At 49.9% G+C, this 16518-nt stretch overlaps 1 protein-coding gene across 2 annotated transcripts in view; it reads right to left on the bottom strand.

The window, feature by feature from the left end:
- The window catches only part of DCX (doublecortin), a 38038-nt gene extending 22345 nt beyond the window's left edge, over positions 1 to 15693 (bottom strand). For both annotated transcript variants that reach the window (XM_044682599.1, XM_044682600.1), the window contains exons 1-2: positions 15330 to 15693; positions 6414 to 6754 (exon numbers count right to left, since the gene is read on the bottom strand). In XM_044682599.1, coding sequence (XP_044538534.1) covers positions 6414 to 6754; positions 15330 to 15693 — 705 coding nt within the window. The remainder of the gene's footprint in view (positions 1 to 6413; positions 6755 to 15329) is intronic.
- Positions 15694 to 16518: the final 825 nt, after the last annotated feature.

The raw sequence follows: 16518 nt of genomic DNA, 5'->3' as shown, positions 1-16518 counted from the left end.
TCTCTCTCCCTATCTCCTCTCTCGTCTTTCTCTAGTTCTTTCTCCCTGTCTCTCCTTCTCTTCTCTTTCTCTGTCTCTCTTTATCATGCCCATCTATCCTTCCCTTCTCTCTTCCCATCATCTCTCTCCTTCTCTACATCTCTCTCTCATCTTTCTCCTGTTCTTTCTTCCTGCCTCTCTCTCATTCTATTCTCTTTCTATGTCTCTCTTTATCATGTCCCTCTATCCTTCCCTTCTCTCTCCCTATCTTCTCTTTTTGTCTTTCTCTCTATCTCTCCCTCTTCTATCTTTCTCCTCTTCTTCACTCTCTCTCCCTCTTCTGTATTTTTCCTGTTCTTTCTCCCTTTGTCTCTCTCCCCACTTCCCTCCTCTTTCTCTTTATCATGTCCCTCTATCCTTCGCTTCTCTGTCTGTCTCTATGTCTCTGTCATCTTTCTCCTGTTCTTTCTCCCTGCCTCTCTTTCCCCCCTTCCCTTCTCTTTCTGTCTCTCTCTATCATGTCCCTCTAACTTTCCCTTTTCTCTATCTTCTCTCTGTGTCTCTGTCTCTGCCTCTATCTTTTTCTTGTTCTTTCTTCCTGTCTCTTTCTCTATCATATCTCTCTATCCTTCCCTTTTCTCTCCCTATCTTCTCTTTCTGTCTCTATCTCTCCCTCTTCTGTCTTTCTCCTGCTCTGTATCTCTGTCTTTCTCTTTCTCTCTCTCTTTTATCATGTCCCTCTTTCCTTTCCTTCTTTCTCCCTATCTTGCCTCTGTCTGTGTCTCTCTCCTGTCTTTCTCCCTGTCTCTCTCTGTCTCTCTCCATCTTCTGTCTTTCTCCTGCTCTTTCACTCTGTCTCTTTCCTTTTTTCTCTCTTTTATCATGTCCCTCTATCCTTCCCTTCTCTCTCCCTATCTTCTCTTTCTGTCTGTCTGTCTGTCTGTCTATCTCTCTCTCTCTCCCTCTCTCCCTCTTCTGTCTTTCTCCTGCTCTGTATCTGTCTTTCTCTCTCCTCTTCTCTTTCTTTCTCTTTTATAATGTCCCTCTTTCCTTTCCTTCTCTCTCCCTATCTTGCCTCTGTCTCTGTCTCTCTCCTGACTTTCTCTTGTTCTTTCTCCCTGTCTCTCTGTCTCTTTATTCATATCCCTCTATCCTTCCCTTCTCTCTCCCTATCTTCTCTCTGTCTCTGTGTCTGTCTTCTGTCTTTCTCCTGCTCCGTCTCCCTCTGTCTTTCTCTTCTTTTCTTTCTCTTTTCTTGTCTTTCTCTCTCTTTTATCATGTCCCTCTTTCCTTCCCTTCTTTCTCCCTATCTTCTCTATCTCCATGTCTCTGTCTCTCTCCTTTTTCTCCCTCTCCCCTCTCTTCTTTCTGTCTTTCTTTATCATGTCCCTCTATCCTTCACTTCTCTATCCCTATCTTGCCTCTGTCTCTCTCTCGACCTTTCTGCCCTGCCTATCTCTCTTTCTGTCTCTCTCTCTTCCTCTTCTGTATTTTTCCTGTTCTTTCTCCCTTTGTCTCTCTCCCCACTTCCCTCATCTTTCTCTTTATCATGTCCCTGTATCCTTCTCGTCTCTCTCCCTATCTTCTCTTTCTATCCTTCCCTTCTCTCTCCCTATCTCTGTCTGTCTGTCTCTTTGTGCCTTTGTCTCTGTCTGTCTCTCTGTCTCTTTCCATTTCTCTCTGTCTCTCCCATATTTCTCCTGCTCTTTCTCCCTGTCTCTCTCTTCTTCTCTTCTCTTTCTCTGTCTCTCTGTGCCTGTCTATCTCTCTATCTCTGTCTCTGTCTCCTGTCTTTCTCCTGTTCTATCTCCCTCTATCTGCCTGTCTCTTTCTCTTTCTCTATTTTTATCATGTCCCTCTATCCTTCCTTTCTCTCTCCCTATCATCTCTCTGTCTCTCTCTCCCCCTCTTCTGTCTTTCTCCTGCTCTTTTTCCTTCTGTCTCTCTCTCCTTCTCTTCTCTTTCTCTCTATCATTTTCCTCTACCCTTCCCTTCTCTCTCCCTATCTTGCCTCTGTCTCTCCCTTGTTCTTTCTCCCTGTCTCTCCCTCTTCTGTCTTTCTCCTGCTCTTTCTCTCTGTCTCTCTCTTTATCATGTCCCTCTATCCTTCCCTTTTCTCTCCCTATCTTCTCTCTGTCTCCTGACTTTCTCTTGCTCTTTCTCCCTCTGTCTTTCTCCTTGTCTTCTCTTTTTCTGTCTCTCTTAATCATATCCTTCTATCCTTCCCCCTCTCTCTTTCTTTCTCTCTCTCTCACATCTTTTTCCAGCTCTTTCTCCCTATCTCTCTCTCTACTTCTCTTTCTCTCTCTTTATCATGTCCCTGTCTTCTTATCTCTCCCTATCTTGCCTTTGTCTGTCTCTCTCTCTCTCTCCTGTCTTTCTCTTATTCTTTCTACACCCTATCTCTTTATCTCTTTCCCTCTTCTATGTTTCTCCTGTTCTTTCTCCCTGTTTATCTCTGGCCCCTTCCCTTCTCTTTCTTTGTCTTTATCATGTCCCTCTATCCTTCCCTTCTCTCTCTCTGTCTCTTTCTGTCTGTCTCTCTTCCTCTTCTTTCTTTCTCCTGCTGTGTCTCTCTCTGTCTTTCTTTCTCTCTCTTCTTCTCTTTCTCTCTCTGTCTCTGACTCTCTCCTGCTCTTTCTCCCTCTGACTCTCTCCTTGTCTTCTCTTTTTCTGTCTCACTTTATCATATCCCTGTATCCTTCCCTTCCCTTCTCTCTCTCATCTTTCCCCTGCATCTCTCCACTTCTTTTTCTTTGTCTCTCTCTTTATCATGTCCCTCTATCCTTCCTGTCTTTCTCTTGTTCTTTCTCCCCCCTTTCTCCCTCTCCTGTCTTTCTCCTTGACTCTCTTGCCTTCTCTTCTCTTTCTCCCTCTCTCTCCTCTTCTTTCTCCCTTTATCATGTCCCTCTATCCGTCCTTTCTCTCTCCCTATCTCTGTCTGTCTGTCTCTTCTATCTTTCTCCCTGTCTCTCTTCTTCTCTCTCTGTGTCTCTGTCTCTCTCTTCTGTCTTTCTCCTGCTCTTTCTCCCTGTCTCTCTCCTTCTCTTTCTCTCTCTTTCCTCTCTCTCTCTTTCTCTCTCTCTTCCTCTCTTTTTGTCATATCCCTCGCTCCTTCTCTCTCCCTACTCTCTGTGTGCCTCTGTCTGTCTGTGTCTGTGTCTGTGTCTGTGTCTCTCTCTTTTTCGGTCTCCACATATACTCTGTACTCCAGGATCCCTTCGGTTGGTTCAGTCAACACTCAAGGTAAGACAAGGTGCTCCAATCCTGAGTTGGCATACTGGCCTGTGGCCTACCTGCCAGTGTATCATACCTAAGTCAATAAGAGATTCACTCTGTCTTCTTCCTTATGCACTCTTGACCATGGAGAAGTTGATTCTGGGCCCCAGCCCCTGGCACTCCCCCATACCTGGGTGGCTTTTTTTCCCCTGTGTACCCCTTACAATTCAAATATCGGGCATTTTTGGCACACCATGCCTCAGTTCCCTGACCTTGCTCAGCACTACCAAGTGAACCACATCTCCCCTAAGGAGACCTCCAGGTCAGGGAAAAACCGCTCCATGGCAAGGGCTATTTCCCTCTGCTGATACCCTTTGGCCAGGTTCTTGGCCTCCCTCAGTGGCCTCCTCAGTTTCCTGTTGATTCCATTCACCATTCCAGGCCTCCAGCAACCAATCTGTTTTTCTGCCATCTTTCTGAAGTCAGCAGGCCTGCCCTGTGCTCCTCACTGAAGAGGAGCCCCCCAACCACATTTCTGTATCAGGAGCATGGCGCTAGTCGTTTGCGTCTCCTGAAGACAGGGGCGCACTTCAAATAGCCCTGAAATCAGTCAGGAATGGCAATCTGTGCCCCCTTCTGCCATGGACCCGACTCCATTTTATTCCACAAACACTTATGTGACTGGCACTGTGCTAAGTGCCAGGGATACAGAGATACGAACAACAAGAACTCTGCCCTTGAGGAGCCCACATCCCACTGGGATAGTCCTACTCAAACCCTGGATCAGGAGATGAGAGGATAAGAACTCCCCTCAAACGCGGGGAAATTAGGGTTGGGGTAAGAAAGAGAACAATTGGGACAGGTTCCAAAATGGAGCCTTTGGCTATGGCCCACCTTCTGATCAGTGAGCAAGAACCATGGGTTGGCGAAGTCGGCTAATCAAATGAGGGCCTGGGTTTAATTATTAAGAAGCCCTGAAGCAATGGGCTCAGCTTTGATTCTCTTCTTGGCATACTGTCAACAGGGGCCCATTTTAGCCACACAGGTACCAACTTTGGTCTGGGAGGATCATGACTTCTCCAGTTTATTCCAGATTTTGGATCCTTAAGGGAGAGGGACTCAAGCACTCCATGGAGGTGACCCAGAGGGCAGCTGAGGGGTATGGCCACCAGCCTAGGGAGTCCCCACTTCTCAGGATGATAGATGGAAGCCAACTTCTTACCTTCATTTTTGCCCCCTTTGTTTTAAACCCTTACTTGTTGTCTTAGCATCAATACTAAGTATCAATTCCAAGGCAGAAAAGTGGTAAGGCCTAGACAAATGGGGTTAAGTGACTTGCCCAAGGTCACGCAGCTAGGAAGTGTGTCTGAGGCCAGATATGAACCCAGATCATCCAGACTCCAGGCCTGGCTCTTTAGCCAGAGAGCCACTGAGCTGTCCCAAGCTGCCTGCTTTTTTTCCACGGATCAGAAGGGAGTCGCATTTATGGGTGCCACAGACCAGGGAGCCAGGAGATCTGGCTCCTCCTGTATCATCCCCCAATGACCACTTCCCCATTTTAGCTCTGGCTTAATGCCATAAACTGAGTTATCAGGAACAATTGAGTATCCGGATTAAGAGCTGGCAAGGACCATAGAGATCACCTAGCTCACTCCTACTCCCATTTTACACTTTAGGAAACTGAGGCCCAGGGACTATTCTCCAAGTTCTGAGTGTAGGCTCATCTATCTCATCTCCTTCTTGAAGAAGACAGAGGAACTAGGAAAATCTGTCCATATTCCAGGTTGTTAGGAAGAAGGAAAGGCTCCTAAAGGAAACAGATGGAAGGGTTCAATGGGAAAAGAAGTGGTTAGAAGTGGAGGCAAGGAGACTTGACACTCGCCTGGTTATGTTTTCTTTGTCCATCAAATGCAAGGGTTTGGGAAGTGAACAGCTGGCTAGGAAGGTAGTACTTGAGAATTGCTTTTGGAATAGAGGGTTGACAGGTGCCTAGCCAGGGAGGAAGTATACCCCGGCAGAACGTAGAATCTGGGAAGGAAACAGATCACGAGGCCGGCACAGATATATGGACTGGTAGTGAGTAGTGATGGGGTGAGGGACAAACTTCAATTATCCAGACATCTGCTAGAGCTCCCTTTCTACCAGAAGCAGAGCAGCTCATCATTTTTTTTTAATTTTAATTTTTTTTAAACCCTTGTACTTCGGTGTATTGTCTCATAGGTGGAAGATTGGTAAGGGTGGGCAATGGGGGTCAAGTGACTTGCCCAGGGTCACACAGCTGGGAAGTGGCTGAGGCCGGGTTTGAACCTAGGACCTCCCGTCTCTAGGCCTGACTCTCACTCCACTGAGCTACCCAGCTGCCCCAGCTCATCATTTTTTGATTCACTTTAGGGATCATTTTCCCTTCAAAAAACCAGAGGAACAACAAGGGAAATTCTATTCTGGCTCTGATTGTCACAAACAAGGAAGAGGGGAATGAACACTACATCCTAGAATTTGGAAAGAAAATCTGTATGCAATCTGACAGGCCCCTTCCTTTCTGGGGGAGCGGGGGAAGCACCTTTGAAAGGGCTTAGAGCAGTGATTCCCAAAGTGGGTGCTGCAGCGATCCAGGGGGCGGTGATGGCTACAGGTGCATTTATCCTTCCTATTAACTGCTATTTGAATTCAAATTGGCACAATGGCTGAGGAATGGACATTAGTGCACGTAAGTACTACCCCTGGACAAGAGAAGAATTATTGGAGTCTAGACCCTGATATTTATTAGTTGTGCACTTATGGGTAAGTCGCTTACACTCTCTGGGCCTCATTTCTTCTTCTTCTATGCGGGATGGATAATACTTGCAATACCTGCCCCAAAGGGTTTGTTGAGAGCCTCAAAAGACAGGCTGTGTCTCACACATTGTACAAAGGTCAAAGGCGGATAGAAACATCAGTTTTCATTGTCCACCGCAACGTCTTCTATTCCTAATGAGCTGTATATTTGGGTGAGATGATCTCCAAGGACCTCGCCAGCTCTAACTCAATTATTCCTATGACTTGGGGGAATGAAATGAGGCCAGGGAACTTGCTGCTGGGATCTAGAGCAGGGCTCCCAGACCTCTAGGCAGAGCCCGCTCACTAGGCCGGTCGGCCTCTCCCATGTATACCACGAGGGTATGGGGTGGGGGGAAGGCCAAGGGAGGGGCAAAGGGCTTCTCAGCCCAGGCACCTACCTGTTTCCCATCCAGGGTATACAGCTTTTTGACCACCCCTGTCTCCAGTTTGATGGCTTCAGTGATGTCAGTGAGGACTTGCTCAAAGGAGTGGGCTGTCTTCTTGTTCAAGAGCACCCGCACAGCTTTGCGGGGCTTCACCCCACTGCGGATGATGGTCACCAGCTTGGGCCGAACAAAGTCCTTGTTCTCCCTTGCCTGGGCACTGTGGCTGCTGGCCAGGGACTGGGGAGCTTTCAGATTGGCCGAGGTCTTCACGTTGACCGACCAGTTGGGGTTGGCGTTCTTGGCATACTCCACCTTCTTGAAGAAATTGTCTGAGGAGCACACGTAGCTTTCACCTAAGGGAAAAACCAGGAGGTTAAGCAAAGCCAGAGACACCAGCAGATGCATGTGGTCTTGGAGTTGGACTTTGCAAAAGCCAAGCCGTCTGGCAATCAAGGGGCACTTTGGGGCAGCTTGATCCTCAGAGCAAGTCTGGTGGTGGAGATCTTAGCAGATCATTGGGCAAAGCCATCAGCCAAATGTGGTTTGAGTGTAGCAAAAAACCATAGCCCAGCAGGGATGGGAGGTGGGGGGGGGGGTTGGAAGAAGGGAGAGAGGAAGGAATGAAAGAGAGAGAGAGGGGTGGAGCTGAGGGATCAGGGATGGAAAGAAGTCTGAGCAAAGAGGTCAGGAGGGGAGGAAAGGGAGAAGGAAAAGAGGGGAGAAGGTCTGGGGGAAAGAAGGGAGAAAAGGAGAGAGGGAAGGAGAAAGGCACATTCTTACTCATCTCGACATGGGAGCAGCCACTCAACCCAGAGACAGAGTGACTCACCCCACCCACCACCAAAAGAAGCAGAGGCAGCCCCCAGGCCCTAGCATCCTTCTGTGTAAATAATGTGGGAAAGGGAGGGCTGTGGACCAAGTGAGATCTGCTGAGGGTCTCGTCAAGGTCTCCATCCTTTGACCCTATGGTCCCTTAGATTCTTTCCTTGATGCTCCTTCTTCTCATGGTCTCCAAAGCATGTACTGACTGCACTTTGGGGAGGCTGCCTGGCACCTGGTGAGGTAGAAGATGGAATGCTGTCGATCTAACTGTGGCCTAAATCTCCTTGAGGGGGGTACCCGCTCATCTGCTTTGGGCCTGGGACCCTTGGTGTTGAACTATACATAGGATGAGAGCCCTTCAAGTCTCAGGAGCCTAAGCCCACTCCCAGAATCCACTGGCGGCAGCAGCCACCACCATAAATGACTCTGACAACTTTTAGTGGGGCTGGGCAAAACCAGGCAGGAGGCCAAGCTTGTCTTGGGCCCTTGCCCCAACTTGGGCTGTTCCTCCTTCCCCTCTTGGCTTGGCCCTTGGAAAGAATGTAACTCCTCTCCCCAGGGGAGTCTTTAAGAGGTGTTCTGCCAGAGGGGGCTGCAGGAAGGAGGAATAACTGCCCACCTGAAGAGCCCTCCCTTAATCTTGGCTCAGGGCAGGGGGAGCGGCCATCTAAGCTGGACCAAAGTAGGCCCCCACAGCTTGAGCGGAGAAGGAAGAGTGGGCCTTGAGCTCCCTGTGCAGGCATGGCATTCCCCTGGCCTTAGGAAGCAAGCAACACCTTTCCACAGATGTTTCCCATCCGGCCACAGCTGGCAGAGAATAGTCCCTTGGGAAGGAGGTTGTTAACCGGGAGAGAGGAAGCCCAGCCATGGGATGGCAGTGGTAGAGGGTAAGAAGGGGGAGGGCCTTTACCTCCAGGATGTCTAAGTTCACCTCACAAGTTAGGAGGCTGACAGGCCAGAGGGTGACCGGAGGAAGGGAAGACAAGAAGTGAGGACTGGCTATGGGCAGAGGGGATGCTTGACCTGGACAAGACATGGCAGGAAGCAGTTTAGGTAGTTGGACTTGATCCCTTCTGGGGGTGCCTTCCAGCTCTGAGTTTTTCCGAGGCACAGACACCCACATACCTATACGTATGGATCTGTCCCTTTTATTAAACGCTGCTCTCCATTACTCACATATGCTTCCCAGGTATGGAAGGTCTTGCTTTGTTGGTATTGCCCTGTCTCAGCAGATGGAAGCCTCCTGAGGGCGTGACTGAGTGACACAAAGGAGTGGTAGGAGGGGCCATGTATCAATGTCTCCACCAAGGGGGACTGGGGGCAGTCAGGCCCACCCTGTCTAGGCAATTCTGCACCTACAGCAGAGCAGGGCAAAGATAGCCCCACATGCCTGGGAACCAATTAGGACCTACTGATGGGTTTCATTTTAGCCCCAGGTCAGACACGGCCCCCAGCCCCAGGGCTGGAGGGGATCCCCTCACACTCCCATTGGGTTGGCCCAATTCTACAAAGCTGTGGCTCCATGGAGACATCTTATGGTTATTGGACCCTTGGCTAGGATTAGCATAATGATTGACAAGAGCATCCCTAATCAATGACACTACACTTCCTCCTCAAGTACCTCCTTCTCCTAAGTTCTCGGGTGCCTTGGCAAAAGGGAAGACTGGCTAAATGGTTCTCAGGTGGGAGGCACAGATGGGGTTCTTGGCTAAACCAGCTCTCGGCGCTCCTGAGACCTAGTCAGAATTCATCTTTCTAAGCCAGCCGCCCTTCCATTCTCCGGCTCGAGGAACACTTGGGCAGGGAGATTACAGAAAAGACCACTGGCCAAATGGACGCCATGCTTTGAGTTCATTTAGTTTCATGGCGGGCATTCACTATGGTCCTGCGCTAGGTACTGACTGGAGCTACAAAGATGGCAAACTCTCTAGGCCCTGCCTATACAAGGAGGTTACAGTCTAACGGGGTGGGGAGGAAGACAAGTCTACACAGAAATAAATACCACACAGGGCAAAACTGAGAGCCAGCCAGGGTATTTTCTGAAAACTGAAAGAGGAAGACATCCTTTTCAGCTGGGGGAGGGAGGCAGAGAAGAAATCCAACAGGTAACAAGCAGGAGGAAGGAAGCCTGCCCGCCCGCCTGCCCGCCCGCCCCATGAAGCAAGCCTTTGAAACCGAGATGGAGTGAGGAACCCACCGTGAGTCATCTGGTTTGATTGGCATTTAGAGTGTGTGAAGGGAAGGGATGTAAAAGAAGGGTGGTAGGTGGGGTAGAGCTGGGCTGGAGAGGGAAGGAAGCCCTGAATGTCAAGCTAAGGAGTCTGTATTTTTCTGAGAAAGGAGGAAGAATTCTTAATATTTAATGAGTGAATGAATGAAGTAAGAGGGAAGGAAGGTGACAGGATTAGATCTGGGTGTGAGAACGCCCATTTGGGCAGTTGAGTAGAGGATGAACTGGAGTGGAGGGAGCCCGGAGGCAGGCGGACCAAGAAAGTGTGAAGTGAGGAGGGCCTGCCCCAGGCTGGTGACCGGTGATGGGGAGGACGCAGATGCGAGAGATGTGGGGGATAGAATCATTTGGCCTGGCAGCTGACTGGATATGAGGAGAAGGAGACGGGGCATTAAAGATGATTGTGGTTAATGGTGGCAGCAGAAATCAGAAAGCCTGGAGGAGGGCCAGGTATCAGGGGAGATGGTTTTGATGGAACTGGAGAGTCTGAGGTGTAGGTAGGACCTATTGGCCCAGGTGCTCAGCAGGCAATTAGAAATTCAAGATAACTTGTAAGGAGGGCAGGGGAAGGAAGTACAGCAAAGGCTGAGGACTTGCATCAGTGGCTCCTTGAGGCCAGGGTCTCTTTACTGTTTGAGTCTCCCCATCACCTTCCAGGGTTTGGCACATAGTAGGCACTTATTAAGTGCTTCTTACTAGAGAGGCTGGTCCATGAAAAACCTGGCACCACCTGGCCCAGCCCAGAAGAGCTCATTAGAAGGGTCAGTATCGGGACAGGACTCCTTCCCAATAGATTTTTAGGAAGAAGGGATCCGGTTGGAGTGGAACCAGGAATGAATCTCCTAAACCCAACTTTCCCCAAATCAGCCATTTCTGACACACGGAAGCCCTGAAAAGCCTATGGACATTCAAAAACCACTTCTCCTGGCCCGGTTTCCACCAGGCTGTAAGTATCCCTCCCCACCCCTCGCTGGGTTAACATCTGCATGCCCCTACCCAAGGTGATGCCACCAGGAAACATCGGTATGGGCTGTGCTCTGTACATTTCAATGATCTCCAAAGGCCCCAGTGGAATGGAAGAGAAAGAACACTGCTCGTGGTCTCTAACTCAAGCATTCTAGTGGTCTCTGTTGGCTTTTCCCATGATAATAGAAGACTCAGGTCATGGGACACCATCAGCCTCTGGTCATTCCATGTTTTAGGAGCTGAATGGGCCAAAGCAAGTAGGCAGGGCAACAGTAGCCATGAGTATTGGTAAGTGGTTGGGCAAAGCCAATTCAACCCCATGGAGATTCATTTGAGACCAAGGGACCTTGAGAAGGTCCCACAACAACAAGGAATGGGAGAAGAGGTCCAACATGGCCAGTGCCACAGGACCCAAGGGAGGAAGCCATAACCTTTCCACACTGGCATTCCTCATCAATTAGCCTCTCTGAATTCCTACTTCTCTATCACTCCAGAGGTGTGACTGGGTCCTGAGCAGAGCATCTTACAAAAGCGATGCTTCTGCCAGCTAATGGAACCATACACCACTCCTAACATTGTCAGTGTGAGGAAATGCCAGCTAAGCTCCTGATACCAATGTTAACCTTCACTCAGTGTGCTACCCTTCCCACCAGAGGGGGCCCCCAAAGACCTTAGCTGGCCAGCACATAGTAGAATAGAAGCACTTAAGTACTGCTTAGAGTGCCCTGGGTAAGGAATGGATTCCAAAGCATTGGGATGGAGTCACAGAGACGGATGAGACACCACGTGGTTTCTTAAGTCACCCTGTTGGGTGGGCCACATCCATGTCACCAAATGAGGGGCTCTAGTGGGCCTGGCCCTGGCTTTCTGTGTGACTCTTCCCAATGATGACCCCTATCCTTTGATGACCATTATGTGGCTCCAACCTGCCTTCTCTTGTTCTCTTCCGCTACTGCCTCCCATTTATTTTTCATCTGACACAAACTAGACTGAATCTGATTCCCTAATCTCAGTTGGTCCATTAGCTACACTGCCCCACCCCCAGGTGTGGTGAAAGCTAAGGTTCAGCTCAGGAGCTACCTCTTCCATGAAACCTTCCTGATAGCACCCTCTTCAAATAGCCTCTGATACTTTGTACTATGCTTTCTGCTTCTCTCATTCTGCCTAGGATTTATTTATCCAAATCCATATCTTATCTTCCCAGTGGACTGTAAGCTTCTTGAGGGCAGAGACTATTATTTTCCACCTTTGTATTCCCAGTAAGGGACACAATACCCTGTACCTAGTAGATACTTTGATCCTCTACTCTTGAATTTCTGGTTCCCTTGACCTGTTTCCATTCTTCTTTTGCCAAGCCTCAGTCCTGGATTACTCCCACCAGGGGCCTTCTCTACTCCTTTTTAAGTTACTGAAGGGAAGTGGAGGTAGTCTCACAACTGTCCACGACAACCCCGCCCCCCAACCTCACCTGGGCTCTCCCTTTAGCAAGGCAATCCTTTTATTTCTCCCTAATTGATTCATTTCACACTCCACAGAAGCTATTCCAAACCTTCTCCTCTTTCCCCAAGCCTCTACGCCACCACCTCCTCCTCCTCCCTTTTTCAGCTGAAGACCTTGTTTCTTACTTAACAGAAAAAAAATGGAGACCATTTGATTTGAGTTTCTTCTTCTCCCCTTCTTTTCACCTCCAAATCCCTTGACTCTATATCCTCACTCTGCCTTCCTTTCCTCCAGTCTCTGACAAAGAGGTCCCCCTTCTCTTTGCCATATCTGCCCTATATTCCCATCCCCTCCCATCTTCTCTAATGGATAGCATCCTCAATCATCCCCTCTATCTAAAATCCTCCATTTCTCTTTATCTATCAATTGTTTCCTTCCAAATATTCCCCAATCTCTCTTGTCCTTAAAAAATAAACTACCATCCTATCTCTCACCTCTATTTTTCCAACTAATCTTCTGGAAAAAGGTGTCTTCATTTTCTCTCCTCTCATTGATTCTTCAGCCCTAAGCAATGTGATTTCCACCCAACTGAAATTGCTCTCTCTAAGGTTTCCAAGGATTTAACTGGGAAATCTGGTGACTTTTTCTCAGTCCTGATCCTTGACCTATCAGCCTTCTAGTTATCAGAAGCTCCTTCTCAATCTCCTTTGCTGGCTCGCCATTCACCTCAAGCTTCTTAAATGTGGGTGTTGCTGTGGCTCCTATCATGTCCCTGTACGTTCCTTCTCTCTCTTGGTCACCTCATCAGCTGCCATAGGTTAAACTATCATCTTTATGCAGATGACTCCCAGATAAACCTCTATGTCCAACCCCCATCTTTCCCTTGAGCTTTGGACCCACATCATCAAATTCCCATTAGACATCTAGACCTGAATGACCCAGAGATATCTGAAACTCTGCACCATCTCTAAAGCTGAACTTATTGTCTTCCTGCCCCAACCCTCCCCGTTCCTAAACTTGCCTATTTCTGTCCAAGGCACAACAGCCTTTCCAGTCTTAGGTTCACAAGCTTGGCATTTTCCTGGATTCCTTACTCTCCCCTCACATTGATTCAACTTCCAAATCTTGCCCTTTCTACCTTCACATCTCCCACATCCAACCCCTTCTCTCCACTCATATAGTTCTCCCCTTCCCACTCCATCCTACTCCCTTGGCCAAAATGATTTTCCTTAAGGGAAAATCTGAACCTAGGACTCTCCTGTTCAGTCGATTCCTCTTGTCTCTAGGATAAAATCAAAATTCATCTGTTTTAGTCACAACCTGGCCCCATAGAGTCCCTGGCTTTCTTCAAGACTCCGCTCAAAACTGACCTTCTCCGGGAAGCTTTTCCTGGTTCCCCTCCCCCAAACGCTGGCATCCTTCCTCTCAAACCACTTTGGATCTCGCTCCTCGGGTGTCGATTTTCATCTATTCACTCTCCCTCTTTCTATAGGTACTAGCTGCCTCTCTCATTTAGATACCAGGTCCCTGTGAGTAGGGCTTACTCCATTCTTTGTCTCTGCCGACCCAGGGCAGAGAATACGGTCTGCTACTCAGTAGGTGATTAACAGACATTCACTGGTTGAATGTTGAATTGTTTTCTCAAATGGTCATAAAGAAAACAGTTGGCCCCAGCAAGTTTTATTTAAAAGTAAGCCCGGCATTTCCCATTTGCTGTTGGGTGGGTGGGTGGGGCAGGGGGCTGCCTGGGATGGCTTAGCCACTTAGTCAGAAATCTGCAGGCTGTTGAGAGCCCTCAGCAAAGCCCCAAATTCCAATGGGAATTCAACTGGGGGAGGTCAGGTGCATTAGTTCCTATCTTAGTCAGAGCAAACTCAGTGAAATGCCGGGCATAGCCAGGGCTTTTGATGGCATTTCTACAGGCTGTATATAGCACACGAGCTTCAGGGACACACCCTGAGGGGGCTTTGGGGAAGCTATAAGTGAACAGAGTCAGCCCACAGCCCACTAATGCATGGACTGACCCTGCCCACGCGCAGTGATTTAGGCCTAGAGGTGGAGAAAGGGGGGTCGAGTGGTATTCGGGGAGTCAAATAACACTTTCAGTGAGCCCAAGCTTTGCCCTGAAACCCCAAAACCTTTTTTAGTACCAAGATTCTTCCAAAGATGCCACATGCCGGTGGCGGCTACAAACCACAGAATGCCCCCGTGATCTCTGAAGACTCTGAATTATGGGTCGCCCAAAAGGCGATAGAGAGACTCATGATGAAGGGAGTGAGTTAATGGACTGCAACTTATGACTAGTAACAAATGACACACCAAATGTTACGCTAAAGGCGTCCCCAGAGAGATGGATGGCTGGAAAGACAGGTGGACAGTGTGAGACATGCCTGATAGACATGCTGAGAATGGCTCTGCTATCCGAAGAATGTAAAGAAACCTGTAGCAAGGGCCTCAGCACGTGGCCTGAGTCTCTTGTGAGGGATTTGGGGAGTGGCCTGGGGAAGAGGCCCACAGGATGAGAAGGTGTGGCCTGGGGGAGAGCTGTACCACTGGAGGAAGGACCTACATGAAGGAGCCCTCCAAAGCACTGAGGATGAGCAGTAGCCCCTTACCTGAGAGCGCGACCCTTTTGAGAACTCATCCGAGGAATTGTTTCCATTGAGATATAACTCACAAAATGGCATCCCATTGGAGTTTAAGGAGACCTGGGCATGCTAATTCTTTTGTGGTCACTTTATGACCGAATGTGCCTCATCGCTTCCCTACCGGCTCCACGATCTACCCTTGGCCATGCTCTGGAGCAATGCCCACATTGCAGCTTTCTTACCTTTCAAACCCTGAAAGAGAATTCACATGTATTATCCCCACCATTGACTCTTCCAAAGAACCCTGGGACTCCAGAGCTGAAAGGGACCTTAGAAGTCATTCATTCTAGGCCAGTCCATATCCGAAGGGGCCGTCTTTAGGCTAGCCTCTCTCAGTGGCCCTGCATGGAGCTTCTGCTTAAGTGCCTCCAGTGACTAGAGCCAGCTCTCTAGATCCCGAGGCAATCCAGCTCTAATGGTGAAGAGCCCCAATTTAGGTTACGGGTATGAAGCAGATACCATTGATGCCTAAGGCAGCCATCTGCAGGCAGACGGTCCATTTGTCTACCCAGATTTCCCTCTCTTCTTCACTAGAAGGGAAGAACTATAACCTTATCCCAAAGGACCACTTCCTGCTAAATACCATGACCCAAGCATCCTGGCCTACTGGAAAGAGCACTGGGATCAAAGGACCTCAGCTCCAAAAGTGGCTCTGCTACTTAATTGCTGTGTGACCATAAGCAAGTCTTTTCCCCTCTCTGGGCCTCAGTTTCCTCTTCTGTAAAACGGGGGAAGATGGACTAGATGACTGTAAAGTTCCCTTCCAGCTCTAGACTAAGATTCTCTGGGTTTGGGCTACAATCCCCAGGCCAGCCAAGTTACCTTCCTCCAGCTCGTCCATGCTGCCGATCTTGCGGCCTCCGTCGATGGTGTAGATGTAGCGCACCCCCTGGGGGAGGTTGATGTTGTCGGACAGCGAGCGAGTCAGGTCAGCCAGCAAGGCGTCGAAGCTGCGGAAGCGGTCGGTGGACACGGCATACACGATGCCCTTGAAGTAGCGGTCGCCGTTGCGGTAGAAGCGGACCTTCTTGGCCTTCTTCTCGTTGCTCAGAGCCTGCAGGGTCCGGGTCCTGTAGAAGCTGCAGTGGGCACTGTGGGTAGGGCTGGGAAGCCCATTGAGCCGGGACCCTCGCATGTTCCTGGACGCCTTGTCTCTTTCGTCAAAGTGTCCAAAATCCAGTTCCATATTGTGGTGGACCTCCGAGACCTGAGGTGGACAGGGTGGGGAGAGAGCAGAAGGCAAAGCCAAAGGAGATGAGAAAGGGAGGGGTGCGAATGCTAGGCAGCTCCAGGCCCCCCTTGGGCAGTGCTTCCAGGAGAGAGAGAGAGAAGCTGTTTCCAGCCCCAGCCTTCCTGGCAAGTGGCTCGGAGGGAGTTGAAATTCCAGGCAGATGTTCAGGGCCCCACCCCCACCAACAGCTGTGGGATAATCCACACCCCCAGCTCAGTTTCCCCCGACANTTTCCCCCGACAGACAGAAGTGTCCCTTGTCTCTGCGAGGGCTGCCCGGCTTTGTCTCCACCCCCCCCGCCCCCCCCCCCCGGCGCCATTCATGGGGCGCTCCCCCAGGATGTGAGCGGATCTACTCGATCCGCTTTGGAGAACAGGCTCGGCCTTTGTGCTGGTGGGCTGGGCACACCCTCTCCCCTCGCTCCGCCTGTCAAGTGCCCAGTGCCACTGACATCTCTGGGCAATGGCTGGGAAGGCTGCTCCAAAACGAAGGGGTTCCCTTCCTGCTGCCCAGCCCTGGCCAAGGCCGGCCCGATTCCCCGGGAAGCGTCTTTGCGGGAGGCGGGGAGCCCCGGGAGGCTAGGCACGCACACCTTTCATTGTTCTGAGCGCCAAGTAGTAAGCAGCAGCAGCGGCGGCAGCGGCGGCGGGGCGGCGGCGGAGGAGCGACGCCCTCCGCCCCAAACCTACTCACTTTGGGGATCTGGCTTCTGGCCGCCCCCTCCCTCTTGGAGCAACCCCGGGATGAGCACCCCGCCCCCCACCCCAGCCCTGGAAAAGG

This window comes from Gracilinanus agilis, chromosome X, assembly GCF_016433145.1.
Source record: "Gracilinanus agilis isolate LMUSP501 chromosome X, AgileGrace, whole genome shotgun sequence".
NCBI lineage: Eukaryota > Metazoa > Chordata > Mammalia > Didelphimorphia > Didelphidae > Gracilinanus > Gracilinanus agilis.
Note: the sequence above shows the minus strand (reverse complement) of the source record. Positions and strands in the feature narration are given on the sequence as shown.